The 20,403-nt window shown below is 42.1% G+C and overlaps 1 protein-coding gene across 1 annotated transcript in view; it reads left to right on the top strand.

Moving 5' to 3' along the window:
• CMTM7 (CKLF like MARVEL transmembrane domain containing 7) overlaps nt 1-19,331 on the top strand; it is a 51,580-nt gene extending 32,249 nt beyond the window's left edge. The window contains exons 2-5 of the mRNA XM_073333361.1: nt 5,768-5,941; nt 11,141-11,239; nt 12,285-12,366; nt 12,695-19,331. Coding sequence (XP_073189462.1) covers nt 5,768-5,941; nt 11,141-11,239; nt 12,285-12,366; nt 12,695-12,708 — 369 coding nt within the window. The 3' untranslated portion in view covers nt 12,709-19,331. The remainder of the gene's footprint in view (nt 1-5,767; nt 5,942-11,140; nt 11,240-12,284; nt 12,367-12,694) is intronic.
• The last annotated feature ends 1,072 nt before the right edge of the window (nt 19,332-20,403 follow it).

The following is a 20,403-nucleotide window of genomic DNA, read 5'->3' as shown; positions in this document are numbered from 1 at the left end:
AAAAATAAATCTGTATTTAATTAAATTAAAAAATCAATATTTTAAAATTATTTTAACTCATAGATTTTTATCTACTATGGCTAGAAACAGCGATAGGCATAAGTAGGCAAATGACCGTAGCTGCTGCTGCTTTTTTTTTTTTTTTTTTTTTTTTTAAAGTCAAGTCCTTTGTAAGTCTGCACATGAGAGCTGTAAACAGGAGAGTTTGAGTGGAAGTTCTGTTGGAGGAGAAGGTATGTGTATTTGGTTTTGTATTTGTAGTATTTGTATGTGTAGAGGCTTGTCGGGGCTTTGTGCTGGGAGAGAAGCTGAGCCCTGATTAGGGGGTGGGGCTTCTCTGAGGAGGGGTCCAAAAAGGTAGCAGCCAGTCAGGCAGCAGGACAGACAGCTGCAGTGGCATAGGAGCCAGCAAACAGAGCTGTAAACAGGGGAGTTTGGAAGGGGAGTTTGTGTTGTGGTACTTGTTTGGGATTTGGTTTTGCTGTGGGGGGTGGAGTTTTGGTGTGGTTTGTGTTTCCCAGATTAACAGGATTTAGGTGGGAAGGCTATGACAGATACAGAGGCAGCAGTGGGAGTGACCCATGTAGCGGAAGACACAATGAAGATGACTGGATGTGGAAGCTGTGGTATGTACATGATCCTGGAGGGGGTATCTGGTAAGAGTTTTGTCTGCATGAAATGCCATCTGATAGAGCTCATGGAGGAAAAGATCCGAGGTTTGGAGATGCAGGTGGAAAGTCTGGTTGAGTTTAGAAGGGGGTTCGAGCAGCTTATGGAGCAAAGACATGAGACAGGTAGGTTTGTAGAGTTGGAAATAAGAAGGGGCTCAGCAGGTAGTTCCTGAAAGTGGAAGGGCAAGGAAGAAGAGAAGAGCAGCTAGTCCTACAGGAAAAGGGGAAGAGTCAATGGAGACTACACCAAATATGAGCCCCAGGAGGATACAGGATGGGTTGAAGAGGATTACAAGGGAGAATAGGAATGGAAAGAACTTGCAGCCAGAGGGAACAGGGGATAGACTGGAGAATAGCACAGTCACCAGGAAAAGGCAGGTCTATGTGATCAGGGACTCCTTACTGAGAAGAATAGGCAGGCCTGTAACCAGAGCTGATCCAGAGAATAGAGGGTGTGCCGTCTTCCAGGTACTAAGATACGGGATGTAGACCTGAGGTTGAAAAGGATCCTAAAGGGAGCAGGTAAGAATCCCCTAATTATCCTTCATATGGGAACAAATGATACGGCTAGATTCTCGCTGGAAAGTATTACAGGAGACTATGCCAGGCTGGGAAAGACGCTTAAGGAAATCGAGGCTCAGGTAATCTTTAGTGGGATTCTGCCTGTTCCTAGAGAGGGGCAACAAAGGTATGACAAGATTATGACTATCAGCAGATGGCTTCAGCAGTGGTGCTATAAGGAGGGCTTTGGGATGTATGGCCACTGGGAGGCATTCATGGACGGAGGACAGTTCTCTCGGGATGGACTTCATCTGAGTAGGGAAGGAAATAGACTTCTAGGATGGAGGCTGGCACAACTGTTTGAGAGCTTTAAACTAGGAATTTGGGGGAGATGGCTGGGAGATGTCCAAGTAATTTCCACGCCGGATTTTAGCATTGAGTGGGAAGAAAACAAAGTAAGAAAGGATACAGCTGTGGGTAGGAGAATGGACATAAGGAGGAAGGGCAGTGTGGATACCAGTCTAATAGGTCATACTGGCTGTAGAATGGCCGTGCCTAATCGGGTACAGAATGTGAGCGAGGCCAAACAGCAAAAATTAAGATGTTTGTACACCAATGCGAGGAGCCTAGGTAACAAAATGGAGGAACTAGAGCTACTGGTGCAGGAAGTGAAACCAGATATTATAGGGATAACGGAAACATGGTATTGAAGGGTATGTGCTGTTTAGGAAAGACAGAAATAAAGGCAAAGGTGGTGGAGTAGCATTGTATATCAATGATGAGGTAGAATGTAAAGAAATAAGAAGCGATGGAATGGATAAGACAGAGTCCGTCTGGGCAAAAATCACATTGGGGAAGAAAAGTATTAGAGCCTCCCCTGGGACAGTGCTTGGGGTGTGCTATAGACCGCCAGGATCTAATTTGGATATGGATAGAGCCCTTTTTAATGTTTTTAATAAAGTAAATACTAATGGAAACTGCGTGATCATGGGAGACTTTAACTTCCCAGATATAGACTGGAGGACGAGTGCTAGTAATAATAATAGGGCTCAGATTTTCCTAGATGCGATAGCTGATGGATTCCTTCATCAAGTAGTTGCTGAACCGACTAGAGGGGATGCCATTTTAGATTTGGTTTTGGTGAGTAGTGAGGACCTCATAGAAGAAATGGTTGTAGGGGACAATCTTGGTTCAAGTGATCATGAGCTATTTCAGTTCAAACTGAATGGAAGGACAAACAAAAATAAATCTGCAACTAGAGTTTTTGATTTCAAAAGGGCTGACTTTCAAAAATTAAGGAAATTAGTTAGGGAAGTGGATTGGATTGAAGAATGTATGGATCTAAAGGTAGAGGAGGCCTGGGATTACTTTAAATCAAAGCTGCAGACGCTATCGGAAGTGTGCATCCCAAGAAAGGGGAAAAAATTCATAGGCAGGAGTTATGGACTAAGCTGGATGAGCAAGCATCTCAGACAGGTGATTAAGAAAAAGCAGAAAGCATAGAGGGAGTGGAAGATGGGAGGGATCAGCAAGGAAAGCTACCTTATTGAGGTCAGAACATGTAGGGATAAAGTGAGACAGGCTAAAAGTGAAGTAGAGTTGGACCTTGCAAAGGGAATTAAAACCAATAGTAAAAGGTTCTATAGCCATATAAATAAGAAGAAAACAAAGAAAGAAGAAGTGGGACCGCTAAACACTGAGAATGCAGTGCAGGTTAAGGATAATCTAGGCATAGCCCAATATCTAAACAAATACTTTGCATCAGTCTTTAATAAGGCTAAAGAGGATCTTAGGGATAATGGTAGCATGACAAATGGGAATGAGGCTATGGAGGCAGATATTACCATATCTGAGGTAGAAGCGAAACTCGAACAGCTTAATGGGGCTAAACTGGGGGGCCCAGATAATCTTCATCCAAGAATATTAAAGGAATTGGCACATGAAATTGCAAGCCCATTGGCAAGAATTTTTAATGAATCTGTAAACTTAGGAGTTGTACCATATGATTGGAGAATTGCTAACATAGTTCCTATTTTTAAGAAAGGGGGGAAAAGGTGATCCAGGTAACTACAGGCCTGTTAGTTTGACATCTGTAGTATGCAAGGTCTTGGATAAAATTTTGAAGGAGAAAGTAGTTAAGGACATTGAGGTCAATGGTAAATGGGACAAAATACAACATGGTTTTACAAAAGGTAGATCGTGCCAAACCAACCTGATCATCTCCTTTGAGAAAGTAACAGATTTTTTAGAGAAAGGAAATGCAGTGGATCTAATTTACCTAGATTTCAGTAAGGCGTTTGATACCGTGCCACATGAGGAATTATTAGTTAAATTGGAAAAGATGAGGATCAATATGAACATCGAAAGGTGGATAAAGAATTGGTTGAAGGGCAGACTACAACGGGTCCTACTGAAAGGTGAACTTTCAGGCTGGAGGGAGGTTACCAGTGGAGTTCCTCAGGGATCATTTTTGGGACCAATCTTATTTAATCTTTTTATTACTGACCTCGGCACAAAAAGTGGGAGTGTGCTAATAAAGTTTGCGGATGATACAAAGCTGGGAGGTATTGCCAATTTAGAGAAGGACCGGGATATCATACAGGAGGATCTGGATGACCTTGTAAACTGGAGTAATAGTAATAGGATGAAATTTAATTGTGAGAAGTGTAAGGTTATGCATTTAGGGATTAATAACAAGAATTTTAGTTATAAGCTGGGGACGCATCAATTAGAAGTAATGGAGGAGGAGAAGGACCTTGGAGTATTGGTTGGTCATAGGATGACTATGAGCCGCCAATGTGAAATGGCTGTACAAAAAGCTAATGCGGTCTTGGGATGCATCAGGAGAGGTATTTCCAGTAGGGATAAGGAGGTTTTAGTACCGTTATACAAGGCACTGGTGAGACCTCACCTGGAATACTGTGTGCAGTTCTGGTCTCCCATGTTTAAGAAGGATGAATTCAAACTGGAACAGGTACAGAGAAGGGCTACTAGGATGATCCGAGGAATGAAAAACCTGTCTTATGAAAGGAGACTCAAGGAGCTTGGCTTGTTTAGCCTAACTAAAAGAAGGTTGAGGGAAGATATGATTGCTCTCTATAAATATATCAGAGGGATAAATACCGGTGAGGGAGAGGAATTATTTAAGCTCAGTACCAATGTGGACACAAGAACAAATGGATATAAACTGGCCACCAGGAAGTTTAGACTTGAAATTAGATGAAGGTTTCTAACCATCAGAGGAGTGAAGTTTTGGAATAGCCTTCCAAGGGAAGCAGTGGGGGCAAAAAACCTATCTTGCTTTACGATTAAACTCGATAAGTTTATGGAGGATGATGGGATAACATGATTTTGGTAATTGATCTTTAAATATTCATGGTAAATAGGCCTAAAGGCCTGTGATGGGATGTTAGATGGGGGTGGGATCTGAGTTACCCAGGAAAGAATTTTCTGTAGTATCTGGCTGGTGAATCTTGCCCATATGCTCAGGGTTTAGCTGATGGCCATATTTGGGATCAGGAAGGAATTTTCCTCCAGGGCAGATTGGAAGAGACCCTGGAGCTTTTTCACCTTCCTCTGTAGCATGGGGCACAGGTCACTTGCTGGAGGATTCTCTGTTCCTTGAAGTCTTTAAACCACAATTTGAGGACTTCAATAGCTCAGACATAGGTGAGGTTTTTCGCAGGAGTGGGTGGGTGAGATTCTGTGGCCTGCATTGTGCAGGAAGTCAGACTAGATGATCATAATGGTCCCTTCTGACCTTAGTACCTATGAAAAACCACAGTGAGTACAAGCTACTTGATGTTAATATTGTAATGTGACAATTATATATGTAGTTCATAGGTGATTTGTCAGGTGTGACAATCATAGGGACAAGCTATAAAATTCCTCTACTTTTTTATATATTTTTCATATTATGCGCGTCCTACATTCTTTCCTTTGGCTAGTGGTAAAGAGGTAAATTGATTTTAGTTCGGCCCTATTGGAGGCAGATCCTCAGATTATGTATATGAGAAGTCCCAATGAATGCAATCACATGAATAAGAGTATGCATATGAGTACTTGCAAGCTCAGGGCCTCGGTTTTTACAGCCTTTAACAGTTTAGGCCCTGATTAACATTTCCAAAAGCACTTGTGTGCCTAAAACCCTGTGAAAGCTAATGGGATTTAGGCACCCCAGTCACTGAGAGCCTTTTGAAAACCTGTCTGTATTTGAGATCTCTTTCTGGTTATTCACTACACTCTGAGACCTCTCCACCTCTTAGGGATCCCACTGTTGCATTTCAGGTTGGCCGGTGGCAGTGCTCTTACTAGTGATGGGGTGTTGTGGTGTGGAACTTGCTCACTTCTGACATTTGTCTCTCTATGCTTTTAAAAATTATCTCAAGATATTTATTTCAAAGAGGTTTTTATTATCCTCATGTTGGTTCTGTGCTCATTACTTTCTCCTTCTGTCTGTACTGGGCTCATCTAAAGTGCTTTTTACCTGCTTGATTTTTAAATGATGTATGTATTTGAATTGTTCTTCATATTTTGTATGAAGCACTCTGAGCACCTGGGGGTTGCTCAATAAAATGTATTATTCTGTCTTTCAGATATCACTGCTGATTGGATTCATCTGTGTGAAGAATTCAGCGTGGACAAATTACAGTGCATCCGTCTACTTTGAAACTGTCACCATGTGTGACTTGATTATGATTCTTGTTTTTTATTTTGTCTACCTTTTCAGAGCATACAGAATGCTCACCTGTATTAGTTGGCCACTTGCGGTAAGTGACATTGGTGGGATTGCTACCCTGCACCTCTCATGCACTAACCTCTTTAGTTGCTCTATCTGATTATTTGTGGAGCCACTGCTTTTTTCTCTGTTTCCCTCTCTTCTTGTCCTTCATGAATCCTTTGACCAGTCACTTCATCTTTCATACTGCCTGCTGAACTGGAGCATGCAGGCACTCTCCCACATTCTTTGAGCCTGATTCTACTCTGCCTTACACCAGTATAAACTGAGTTACTTTGATGCAGATAAAAGAAAATGAGAGATCTTCATGTCCAGTGCTCTTCTTAAGTTAGCATTGAGCAGATAGGCCCTGAGTCAAGAAACATTTTAAAGTTAAGGATGAGTGTAAGTTAACACATGCATAATTGCTGTCCTGTATACAGATGCTGTGGAGCCCATCTCATGGGATAAGGAAACTTTACTTCCTTGAGGGCAGAGTAATGGACAAGCTATAGATGGCCCATTTTAAGACATGCTGGAAAAAAAAAAATCTCTGTGTGTGTGAGTGAGAGAGTTTGTGTGTGTGTGTTTGTTTTTTTACTGTGCATTTGTTTCCGATTTTAAAACTTCTTCTAAACTATGTTGTATTTTTGGAGCTGATCTCCAGTTCTTCCTTGTTCCTTGGCAAGATTTATTTCAGCAACTTTTATAGTTACTGTCCTGTTACTTGTGCTTCCAACTGCTGAGTTACATTGCTTTTTCCACTATTGATCTCAACCACTGATGACATTCACAGAAGACAGGGTGAGGGGACAAGTGCACCATAGTCATCATCATAATAATACACTTCTATACCAGTCTTCATCCACAGACCTCTGCAAAGGTGGATGAGCCTCATTATCTCTATTATAGAGGAAGAAGAGCTGAGGTCCAGACTGGTTATGTGACTTGCCCCAGATCTCTCACACACTAGTATCAGAGCTGAACCCAGATCTGACCATTTTGCCACATGGATTGCATGCCAGTTACAAACTTTTCTGTTTGCGCACCTTACTCTGAAAAGTGGTAGCATCTCCTCTGCAGAGCTGTCTGACAATTGTGGTGTAGTTTCAGGAAAATCTTTCAACTTTTTGCATCAAAACTTGAAATTTTGATGAAAAATTCCATCACCCATTATGGGTTGTGACAGCGTCTGACCAGCTCTACTGATATGCCTGCAGCTATGGGAGAAGGAAAGCTTAACATCAGAAATACAGCTATTCCATGGGATTATTTCCTATGCCATCATTCCCTTTCACTAGTTTTCTTCTATTTTCCTCTTTGCTTTATTTCCCTCTAACCATTCTCTTTTTCCTTCAAAATCCTCCATACTACTGATGTGTTATGTTACACTCTTTTCCTCCCCCAAAGTAATGTACTCTTGGGTGTTGGTGCAGATTCATTATTATTTGTTGTTGTTTTATCAGGAATTGCTGTGTTTATGAAATGTAGCATAACAAATGAATGGGTCACCAGTCTGTAGCAATCATGAGCCACATCCAAAACCTCAGGTCTGCAGATCCTCATGTTTACAAGATGTTTGAAATTTGAATTTTCCAGATGGACACAACCTTAATAACTGATCAAATCTTGGATCCATATGACTGCATATTATAAGATAGCCAAAATTCAGATTTGAATTTTGTAGCTGGGGCTCATGTTGAACTCTGATTATAACCTGATATTTTGTACTTGGTTAATGCAAACAGGAAAAAGCTGTAAGCTTGTATTACACATAGTGGCTGACACTGAATAGCTGATGAAATTGAAATCAGTGGCAATTTTTTCACTGACTTCAGTGGAGCCAGGATTTCACCCATTATCTAGTGGAGTCTACAGTCAATGTTATACGTCACTTTGGTTTTCAAACTCCACAAATTGCAGATAAATGCAAACAAAACACAAAGCTAAATACCACAGTTGTGATTATTTGGTGACTACATATAATAACATAACACTTATGTGAAAACAGTCCTATTAGGAATTCTTAGATCTATTGTTAAATATAGGCAAGGCTTCTGGGAGATTGTTGGGTATCCATTGAAATGCTAAGTTAAATGTATATCTGCTGTTACCCCACATGAGAATTTGGCCCTTTGAGTCTGTATAATAAGAATTACAAAGGGATCTTGCATTCTTATAATGTTAATTTCTGGAGAAAATCTAGACAAGTCTTCAAGTTTCTTTCAAAGTATTTAGCCTGTTTCTACTTTGATATAACTTTTATTAGGGTATGTCTTCACTACCTGCCGGATCAGCGGGCAGCGATCCCTGAGCACTCTCCCGTTTACTCCTGTACTCCAGCTGCGCGAGAGGTGCAGGTGGAGTTGACGGGGGAGCGGCAGCAGTCGACTTACCGCGGTGAAGGCACCACAGTGAGTCGATCTAAGTACGTCGTCTTCAGCTACGTTATTCACGTAGCTGAAGTTGCGTAACTTAGATCGATCCCCCCACTAGTGTAGACCAGGGCTAAATCTTCGTAGATGTGGCAATTGCATCTTTCCTCTCATGTTCATTACATTGGACAGTTACAGGCCTGATTCTTCACTGCTGATCCGATTGTGAAAAATTGGTGCAAAATACCATCAGATCAGAATGGTAGCATTTTCCATCCACTTTGCACAGGTGTTAGCAATTGGAGAAGATACAGAGTAATGGGGATTTGGGGAAATTATGTTACAACTGCATGACTAGGAACTAGTTACACTACCTCATCGTTGAATTAGAATTCATGTACTCCACCATATTCCAAAGAGTCTACCATGCTGTACCAAGTCAAATATAGCCCTCAACTTTCCATCCCACCACACCCCATCCCAGTGTCTGACCGTTCCTAGGATTTCCTGTAGGATGTTCCTGTCTCATCTCTTGGTTTCCCATGGCAGAGGGTCATGTCCTCCTCTTATATCCTTGTGGAATTAACACACTGTACAAACTGCAGTGAGTCAGCAGAACTTACTTAGCAGCTTTACACAGGGCTCTAACTCTCACTAGCAGGTCAATCAACAGATGAGTCCCGCATCCTTGTGTGAGATCCTAGATCTTGCCATTCTGTTACAACATGCTGTCATTATGCCTAATGACATATTAATCTGTCTCAGAATGAATTAAAAGGGGGAAGGTCCTGCCAGGAAATTAAAGAAGGCGTTAGACTGTTTTTAATGCAAACTGTATACATAATTCACTGGATTGATGTCAGATTAAGGAATGTGCACATACTCCTTTCTTACTGTAGATCAGCATTAATTTTACATCTTCCCCCCTTTTTATTAAAGAATATATTTACAATTGCAATCGCTCCCCCCCCCTCCAAAAAAAGTGCACCTCCCAACTATTCAGGCCTCTTCTGATTTTGCCTAAAGATAAATGTTAGAGGTGTGGCTTGTATGAGAGACCAGTTCAACCTAAATGCTCAAAAGTGACTAGTGACTTTGGGTGACGCAATTTGTGAGTGACCAATTTGAGACACCTTAAAGGAGCCTGATTCTTTTGAAAGTGCTGAGAATTCCTTTTCTGAAAACCAGCTGCGTCAGTCACCAGTTGAGTACCCAGAACTGACTGGTAAAAGTTTTGACTGGTAAAAAATAAAAAGAATTTTGAAAGTGTAGGCTGAAGTTCATGTTTAATTTCTCTGTCTCTCAGTATTGATTACAGAAAGACCTGAACCTAAATTCTGGATCTGTATAGCCCCCAAACTTCATGGGGATTTAAAATCCAGATCGACATCCAAATCTTGCAAGAGGCCCAATGTTTTTACAATGAACCAAACCAAACTCCTGGATTGAAACCCTTCATACATGGGAAGTGCTTAAAATCCTGATCCAAATATTGTCACTTTTGCTTATCTCTCATTATAACCAGTGTCCTCTCAAGATATCATGTTCTATTGCACATAGATCACCTGATTAAAAGACTGTATGAATTTTCATATGTTAGCCTTTTGTTTAAAAAATTGTGTGTGGGGGGAAGCATATTAGATTTTGTTGGCTGCAGTTTCCCGAACATGATTTAGTTCCTTCAGCCAGGAAGGGAGAGACTCCTAAACAAGAAGAATTTCCCTCCAAAATACAGTTATACATGTTCCAATCACCAAAAAGAATCCACTTCTGCGCCACAGAACTCATAAATAGTCATCGGGAGTTCAGAGAAGCAAAGATATAATTGAAGAAGGAAGAAAAGGCACAAATAGCAGCATGACAGTTTGCAGTACTGATATAGAGAGCAGAGCTGGGAGGGAGAGTGTGTTTCTGTGTTTGTGAAGTGAATGAGATTTCACATATGTTCAGGGCTTGAGAAGAGTGTAAAGAGAAACTGGAACTTCCATTCTGTGGGAAATTCTAACATTTCTTAAATGTTGTTTTTGTTCTGAATTTGAATGAAAAGCTGAAATTTCCAGCAAAAAAATAATTCTGATAAATGTAGGTTCAAAATTATCACAACATTTTGTTTTGATCATGTCTAATTGTCTAGATAATGTCAAAATATTATAATATAAACCATAAGTATATATATGATAAAATATATTGTCTTTATATTATTATAAAATGAATATTTAATATAATATAAAAGCCTAAACGAAATTAATTGTAACAGTAGAGTTAAAACAAATCATTGTACCTTACCAAAATGAAATGTTTTGACGTTCTTCATAGTGAGAAAGGTGAAACAATTTGTTTTAACTTTTCTCCATCTAAAATGCCATAGAAATTTTCCTGCAAAATGCTTCAATTCTGACAAAACTGAGTTTTGGGGGGAGAAAGACGGTCATAAAAAATGTTTCAACTAGCTCTATCATTTAGCTGCTCTTCTGCCACATACAATGTACACTCTGCTTGAGAGGTTCTTTGGAGACTTGACATTAGATATGAGGAAAGTTGTTTTTTTGTGGGGTGGGTGTCTGGTTTTGTGGGTCCTGTCCTATGTCCTGTTGTGTTTGTGGTAAGTTGCGAGTAGATCAAGCAAAATTTAGCTCTGTTAAAGACCTTACTGTCATGGGGGGGGGGGGGTGAAGCATGTTCTTCTGTTTACCCCTACACACCTGACCAACCACATCCTGAAATCTAATTCTGTTTCCTTCTCCCCACTGAGCTGCTCTGAAACATGCTACCACAGCCAGCCAGCCTGCCTGCCTTTTGTCTACCTGCTTGTTGGTTTGTTTAAATGCTTTTCTGATATGTTTCCCTTCTAAACAGTGCTATGTTTGTATTTTCAGGAACTTCTCCATTATTTAATTGGTACACTCCTGCTTCTCATTGCCTCTATTGTGGCAACGTCAAAGAGCTATAGTTCAGCAGGACTCGTAGCTGGAGCGGTAAGGCTGTTCGTTAGATAAGTGTTTACTAGTCCTGACACTTTGTTACTCTACATTAGGAATTTACTGCTTTCAGCTTTATTTTCTTTACAATCCTGTCTTGTTTGGTCTCCATGGGTGTACTATCTTTTTGGCTTGTTTCAATTAACATACCATAACTACACAAAAGAAAATTGATTACTGTGGGATTCCAGTTCCCTACATTGGGGGAGATTAGACATGTTAAAGAGGTAAAACACAAGGCTCTAGCTGCTGCAAAACACAAAGAACCAATGGGTTTTGGTGAAGGATTAAGTAACTTTACTTCACTACAAAACAAGGCAGTTTGTCAGTTTAGCAACAAAACTTATCATGAGCACAGCATCCCAGTGCTCTGCTCTTTGCATTTGCTCCCTACTTAACAGAGTCCAGTTCAAGGTCTGTGTCATGAGAACTAAAGCCCACCATGGGATTGGCCCTAGCTACCTCTGAAGTCACCTCTGCCTCCCCAGTCATGAACTTCCATAGGGATTGATTGGGGGAGGTGCCTATATATGGGAAATTGAATTTTGATGGGAACGGGATTTAGACTGTGAAACTCACTCCACCAAAGCCCAGATCCTCAGAGGTATTTAGGTTCTTAAATATTTTTGAGGCTCTGGGTCTAACTGTACAACTCATCTCTTTGACTCAGCTTTCCCTTGAGTAAATTATTTACATTTACACACATTTAAGAAATCTTAAAAATGAATCAAGCTACAAGCAGCAAAGAAAAAAAGAGGGAGATTGTTGTTTGTTTTGGGAGGTATTAGCATTCAGCACACTTTTGGGTGCACAGGGTGAAAGTCGCCCATGTACAGAGATCCTGCATGAGATCTATGTACCATTTAAAGCCTTCGTAAACTCTAATTTGTGGGCATAAATGATTCAGATGCTTCATGCAGGCACAGTGGGGGGAATTTCCCCATCAATGAATAAATAATTATGGAATTTGAATGCATGGGATGCTCTGCAGTGTAGATAAGTGAACATGCTTTCTTTTTACATATACCGTTTCTTTTAACAGACGTTTGGTTTCTTAGCTACATTCCTTTGCGCTTTGAGCATTTGGTTATCCTACAAGATCTCATGTATTACTCAGTCAACAGGTAAGAATCAAATGTTAAAACTAGGCAGAATACTTCACAAATGGAATATTTATATTTTCCATGGCAGAGTTTGTATGGAAGAATTTATTAATGTTCTGTATGATGTAGCTCAATATATTTACAACACAGTACTTTAGCATGGTCAATTGACACAGTAACTTATTAACAGCTAACAATAACAACAACATAACCTACATGTAATAATCAGTGAATACTCCATGTCCTCATACCCCCCAAAAGAGTTCATAGTGGCTTCCTGCATATTTTTTAATCAAATAAATTAATTTGCTTGTGGCAAACCAAACTGACTCTGACTTCCTTTTTAAAGATGCAGCTGTATGACTGTTTGGCCACTGCAAGATGTTTGTGCCTTTCTAAAAGGGATATCAAAGAAGAGGGTCCACCATGTGCCAGGAGGAGAGAGTTGACATTTGTGTGATTGGATTACATACAGTAGATTTGAAGATTTACTTGAACATCTTATGCAAGGAGAGAAACAACCAATGTTGGAACCAAAGAATTTGGTGTCAGAACAGTTTGATGGCAAAATCTTTTTTTTCTGAACTTTAGAGAAGTGCTCTTTCTGTCTCGTAAGCTGGTCTTTGGCTCCCAGTTACATGCAATGAGAATATTCAAACCTCCTTTGGAGAGTTGTTTAATTAGGATCTGTATGATTTTAAAGATGGAAAGATTAATTCTGATTTCCTCCATGCATTTGCAGAAGGGAAATTCTGCAAATTCACCTCTGATTATTAATCTTCAAGGATAATTCCTTTAACAAAGCAACTCTTTCACACCAGTCTGTGCCTGGGAAACCTGCCTTAAGTTCTCTTTTACTTTCTCTTTTGTTGTCACTGATATTTTTTACATCTGTTCGGCCAGCATCAAAAAATCCTTTTTCAGGAACCATGTCTTGGACAACTCACTGTGAATGCTCCCTTCTAACCTCAAATGTAAACTGAGTTTTCTAGATGCCAAAATAATTAATTCTGTTCCTACATTTTTAATATACAGTCATTCATAACCCCCCCAAAAACTCTTTTCTCTGTACTGTACAATAGGTATGCAAGAACATATGCTTAGTGGTGCACTAAGTCTGTTGCTTTCCTCCTCATATATATGTATTTGCATATTTCCATTCTCCCCTCCACAGAAATAACCCATGGAGAGGGTAATTGTGAGTTTCCCAGAAATTATTCTCTCCGGGGGGGAAAGAAGGGGGCGAGGAAGAGAGTGTGTGTGTGTGGGTGCATGCATGCATTTCTCCTAGAGTAGAACCATCTTGCTCCTCCTACATAACCTTCAATCTGTAGGGATACCCCTTACCTCTGCTCTGTTAGAGCTGTTCTTTCAGGGACACTGTGTCTAGTGGGGCTGTTCCTGGATTCCTCCTAAAGTGGGGTTTCTGAGGAGGAAGAGGGAAACAGTGCCAGTTAATGCAACCTAATTCTGCACTTGCCTTCCTCTGTCGTCCCCCTCATCCGTCTGTTCTCTCTCCCACCCCCCCCCCACCCCCCGCAGTTCTGGAGATGAGCAAATCCTGAGCTCCCCCGCCCTACCCTTTCCCTAGTCCATCTCCACAGAGCCAGAAACTCCCAGAGCCCTTTTCAAGAAAAGGGGAAGTGTGGCAGAGCTCTCCTCTTCCTGAGTTTGTAAATGAAATTGTGATTGACCTAATTTTTACATTTGTATTAGAAAATTATTCCAGTGTAAATCTGGCTCATGAAACAGCCAGGGGTAAATGTGCCTTAAATGTTACAGATTTTTAACAACATCCCACTCTGGCCTCGTTTTGTGCCTTACAGCTGTGTCTGGTATTTGTTCTGTTCACTGCAGATAGGATGTCTAAATTCACACAATTTAAAAAAAAAAAAGTGCTTAGGAATAGTGTTGCTGCTCTGGAGAACATAGTCTCCTATTTATCTACAGCCCACATGCAGTAGGGTGCATGCTTCCTTGCTGTGCCCTGCCAGTACACCTCAGCCAGTACCGGGCAAGTCTGAGAAGAGTTAATTCTCTATGCCTCTCTTTGCCTGCTCTGCTGAAAATGCCAACATCAGGGCTGATGCTGTGTGTGATGATACTCGCTCACTGACTAAGCCTCCCTGAGTAATTTTACCCAACTTTTGGTGACTGGTCACTGACCATGATTTAGACTTGGGCCCTAGAGGTTTAAGGACAGATTTCTTCCAGGGCCAGAAGGTGAGTATGTATTAGTGATATACTACTTCTCTTCCCCTCCTGTGAGGGGAATGCTCACAGTTACTATGACATTCCCCAGGCCCTCTTCCCCCACCCAGCCCCGTGGAAATGGACTTCTGACACAGCAAAGGCAACTACACACTGTCCTACATATGCAGCTTCCACATCCTCACTGACTATAGTACCCATGCAGAATAGCCTGTAGGCAAGCAGCGATGAGCCGAGAATTCTAACAAAAAGCTGAGATCTCTCAGAACAACGCTGGTTCCCACAGCTCGCAGTCCATTCATCTTTCCTAGGCTTTCTTCCATACTGCAGTGGTGTCTCTGACCCCTGTGCTGCACTGCCATTGATGGGCCATCCCCACCCCACCAGACACCCCTCCTCCCCCCCCCACCCACATCCCAGGTTGGAAAAATCCCCAACTAGGAGTTCAATGCACCCTAAAGGTCATAGCATTTCTGGATATCATTCTGTGATGGCCTGAAATGTGTTTTCTGGAGAACTAATGGAAACTCCCCCTTTGGCTTGCATCTGTATGCAGAACAAAATGCTGTGAATTTGCTCTATAATATCAAATACAAGCGTTTAAAAATGAATGATACATTTGTCTTACAGAAGATATTGGCTTGAAAATGAGCCTTTGTGGTTAGAGGATGCCTATGCAGTTTGTGACAGCTTAATTCTCCTTTTAATTGCTTTTAAATTGTTCAGCTTTTCATTGCGCACCTTTCAAATAGCGGTTGCATATGTTCTGCAAAAGCAGTTGAGAAAGATTCTTCAGAAAAGGGCTGAGAGGAGGAGCAGCAGATTACTGTGTCATACGTGCAGCCTCGAAGAGCAAATCACTATGTGAGTGTAGTTGGCATGCTGCCTGTGGCAAAGAAGGCTAGGAGAATTCCAGCAATTACCAAACAATGGTACCTGATACAAATACTGTGAGTGAAGGATTTTCAGTGGGGGCTGAAACACATTGCTCTCTACAGAATTCCAAAGTGAGCACAGGAGGGGCGTCTCATTTAACTGTCACCTGTCATAACTACCGTAATAAAGAAGCTAGCAAATATTAACAGCCTTCAAGTTGTTGCACACCTGAAGGAGCAACAAGATAGAGCTGGAGAAGTGCTTCCTTTTAGCCTCTCTCGTCCATTATTTTCATATTTCACATTCTCTTTCCTTCTGAGTATACATTCTGCGCCAGCCAAAGGAAAATGTTATAAATCGTAACCTGAGCCTGAGGAAGGTGGCATCAATTTGCAGGTGAATCACATAGCTTAAGATGAAGTATTTAATGCTTGGATCTGTAGTCTCCATAGCCCATACAGGAGGAAACCTGCAGCCTGGTCCATTTATACTTAAGGAGCTTCAGGCCTTGTGCTCTGTCAAGGTGATAATGCAACTCTCAGCTGGGTAAAGTAGGGGCATCCTGCTCTAAGATGTATATACCATCATTTGAGGTGACAATCACCCTCCCTCCCCCCAATATGCGTGGCTTATACACACTGCTGTCAATGTTCTTCTGGTTAGAGCTTAGCACGCTCTTTTGGTGCCTGTCTCCTGTTGTCCCTCTTAGGCATATCAGGGTGCTGGGCTGTATTTCCACTTAGAACTATCAGGAACTCTCATCAAGTGGAGGTCTCCCCTCACCACACTTTGTTGTAGGTCCCACCTCAGAGCCTGTGTTGGCTCCCAGTACCCCCAAGTTCAATGGTGGCCCATGGAGTGCAATAACTGAAGCCAGGGTCGGGAGGAGAAAGTGAAGGAAACTGCTCCACACAAGATCAAAGCAGACACCAACCGCAGGTAGGGCATGGAGTTCAAGCCAGTACCTCCCCTTCTTATGCAGCCGGGGTAATTGTGAACTGCCATCTACTTCCTGCCTGCAGCCCAAGGGAGGAGCAGCAGAGCTGGAGCCTGATTCTACATCAACCTGCCAGCAGAAGGAGAGGTCAGAGAGGAGTGATTGCCCCCACGCTCTTTGCTGGTGGCTGTAAGTGGGTCCCTATAATTTTGTTTAGGGGTGGAAAAAGAGCATCTGCATCCCTGACTCTGGAAGACAGGGACAAACAAGGCCTAAGTGCAAGAGGAACCATGCAGGGGGCCAGGAATGAGCAAAGGGTCTGGTTTTGAGGAGGGACAGAGGGCCTCAAATCAGTTTTGCGATTTGAGTCTCAACGCTGAGAAAACACTTACCTATGAACAGGTTGTATAGCTAAAAGCCATTAGTGTGTCAATTGTGACAGGACACACAACAAAACATGTTGCACACTAGGTGACTGAGAGGCATAGAAAGCGGTCTAATGAATTGTAAAAAGCAGAATGTGATGAGAGCATTGCTGTGTTGTGGATATGGGTTTTCCCCCCATGTAAAGAAGCAGAGATCCTAAAGTCCATGGGTAATTCAGGGGATACTGTACTTCATTTCCTTAGTGTCTTAAAACAATGCAGTTACTTTAATTTCAATTCAGGAAGTAGCATAAATGCAGGAAGTAAACTACAGCAGCATCTTACAACCCATAGATATTAACAGTTACTACGGGCTGGTCTGCAGTGGCAACTTACATTGGCATAGCTATGTGTCTCAAGGGTGAAAAAAGAATCTACTCCCCTGAGGCCAGCCTAACCTCTGGTGTAGCCAGCGTTCTGTTGATGGAAGAATTTTTCAGCTTACCTAGTTCCTGCCTCTTGGGGAGGTGGATTACATATCTCAGCAACAGAACTTCACCTGTTGGCATGGGCAGTGTCTACCCTGACGCACTGCAGGTACCCCTGTAACAGTTTAAGTGGAGACAGACCCTTAGGGACTGACCATTGCCAAGAAGCATAAAGTGCATTTCCTTTATTTCCATGAGTGTCAGACTTTTGGTGTGGAAGATCAGTGCTTCACCTTTTCCCTGACATCACTTTATCTGCTAACGTGACCCTGGAGGCTTATTTTCAGCATCCCAGTGCAGCTTCTCATGGGACAAATACTAACTTGAGCCAAAGCCAAGATTGTTTGAGCATAGCACAGTAGTGAGGAGTGCTCCTCACTTTCAAATGTCTTTTCCTTAGAGGAGAAATGGCTAGGGAGAATCAGTTCAGTTAAAATGCATTAGTGGGCTTCTGCTTTCAATCTCTTTAGGTGAGCTCAGATAAATAGTTGACTTTTGGACTTCAACCAAAAAAAAAAAAAGGCCCCAAGTGCTCTGAGTGTACAGAACTGTTATGTGGTTAAGCTGGTCTATCAATAAGAACAGGAGTACTTGTGGCACTTTAGAGACTAACAAATTTATTAGAGCATAACCTTTTGTGGGCTACAGCCCACTTCATCGGATGCATAGAAGGGAACACCTAGTAAGAAGATATATCTATACATACAGAGAAGGTGGAAGTAGCCATACAGACAGAAAGAGGCTAATTAATTAAGAAGAGCTATTATCAGCAGGAGAAAAAAACACTGTTGTAGTGATAATCAAGATGGCCCATTTAGACAGTTGACAAGAAGGTATAAGGATACTTAACATAGGGAAATAGATTCAATATGTGTAATGATCCAAGTGGTGGGCCTTTCACCCCAGCAATGAAGTTCAAAAAGGGTCTGGTGGTTCTGTACACCTGCTCTTCTTTAGGATGTGCAATACATCACTTTTTTTGGGGGGTGGGGGGGCATAAAACCTTTGCAGTGGACTGGTTCACTGCCTTTTTTCCTACTGTTATTGTGCCAGTAATTTTCTTTGGCTGCAACAGCCGAACCACTGAAGGCCCAAATTGCCTCTACTTTTCTGTGTTTTGTACAGCTTTATCTGCCTTCACACAGGTCTCATAGCCTGGCACCATTGAAGCTAACAAGCCTGTAGGCCTTTCATGGAGAGGGGCCTATTTGAGCCTTGAGTTCCCATAACCAACTGCTGTTAGCAGTATACCAATGATCCAGAACATCTTAGCATACTGGAACAGAAGCTGAATATTGTATGCCTAGCTAAAGGCTCTGGCTACCAGCAAGAGACATTCTAAGGCTATGTCTACACTTAAAATGCTACAGCATGGCAGCTGTGCACCTGTAGAGCAGGCACTTACTACAGCACCGCACGTTCATCCACCGCCCGAAGAGATGGTAGCTAGGTTGGCAGATGAGTTCTTCTATCCACCTCGTGCTGTCTACAGCAGGGGTTAGGCTGACATAGCTACATGCTCTCAGGCATGTGGATTTTTCACACCGAGATGTAGCTATGCCAATGTGAGTTTAGACCAGCACCGGTTGTCTACTCATGCATGGCTTTCTTCTTCATGAACCATGACCAACATAAGTGCACAGTGCTAAAGTTGTGGCAATTAAAGCTATAGGGGTGCCAAAGAACTCCATTCATACCTGCTGTTCAGTAGGTTGTCAGACATGAGAGCTTTACAGTTAGGTCCAAACCCTATTAAGCTAGGAGCATCCTTTTGTTGACTCAAACTTTACTGAATAAGAATCCTACTGCCTGGAATATAAGTTGACCTAAATTAGCGAAGTTTGTTTTTTTTAATCGCAGTATTACGTCCTCTGCTCAGCTACATGAATCTTACAGGCCCTGAAGCCAAATCTCTGCATCCACTTTATCATAGCAGTCAAAGCTTTATTAAAAGTTGGTATTGTCATAAAGTGTAATGACAATGAGGTTTAATATAGCAGGCAGGGAGGGTAAGAGGGGCTTACCTCAAACTGAGGATCACTCATTGTCTTCTGGCCTGTGTATATAATTCCACCTGCTTCTTTGCTGCTGTATTACTATAAATAAAAATGGACAAAATACACTTCTGACTTCTGTGTGGAGGGTATGACCTCAAACCCAGTTAAGCTGCCCAGGAAGTCAAACCCCTGCTCCCTCACTTCCTTGAGCTCCCCAAAGGCTTGCTAAAATTTCCCATACTCCACTGCTTCAGGAACTGTGGGCCTGATAGCCAATGGAAGTGTTCACTTTGCTGCCCTCCAACCTCACAAAGCATACCTACATCCAAACAGACTGGGAAGTGCAGACACACAGCTGCGTTGCTTGTTACACCGGTGCAACGTCACTGGTTTGGTTGCCAGCCTGAAGCAAATAAGAGAGCAGGTGCTTAACTGCAGCTCAGAAACAAACATGCAGGTGTCCGCATTGAGAATTTTGGGCCATCTTCCCACTGTTGTTCTACCACAAGTGAAGCGACAAAGGAGGCTGGAGTGCATAGGGTTACCATACGTCCGTATTTTCCCGGACATGTCCGGCTTTTTGGTTCTTAAATCGCCGTCCGGGAGGAATTTTTAAATATCTAAAAACGTCTGGGATTTTGCCATTATTCTTCCCCAAAGAAGAGTTGATCATTCAAGAAAGAGTGAATGTTGATCACTCAAGAGAGTGCCCGCTTTTTCCCCCTAGCTCCCAGTGCTTGCTCCACAAAACAACTGTTTCACGCAGCTTGGGGGTGGGGGGGGAACGCAGTATGGTCAGGGGAGGAGGTGGGGCTGGGGCAGGGATTTGGGTCTGGAATGGGGGCAGGGCCGGGGGGGTAAATTCCCCCCTGTGGAGTGATCTCTTTTTTGAATGTTCGAATATGGTAACCCTAGGAGTGCAGACAGGAGGCAGGTGTTTTTAGCAACCAACCCCCTATTCTGAATGGGGCTAGAAAATACAGAGGTAAAGCACACCTGGGTCCTATCTGCACAATGGGCACTGAGTGAACTGCACACAATGGTGACTTTCAGGTCCTGCCTGTGCTTTTATAAACAGTTCAAGAAAGCATGAGTGCACATGCATAGATGCTAAAAAGACAAACAAACAATGGGAAGTAACTGGCCACAAATTCTGGCTGCTGACTAGCCAGTTATTAAATACT

The sequence above is a fragment of the Lepidochelys kempii genome, chromosome 2 (assembly GCF_965140265.1).
Source record: "Lepidochelys kempii isolate rLepKem1 chromosome 2, rLepKem1.hap2, whole genome shotgun sequence".
In the NCBI taxonomy this organism is placed as follows: Eukaryota; Metazoa; Chordata; order Testudines; family Cheloniidae; genus Lepidochelys; species Lepidochelys kempii.
Note: the sequence above shows the minus strand (reverse complement) of the source record. Positions and strands in the feature narration are given on the sequence as shown.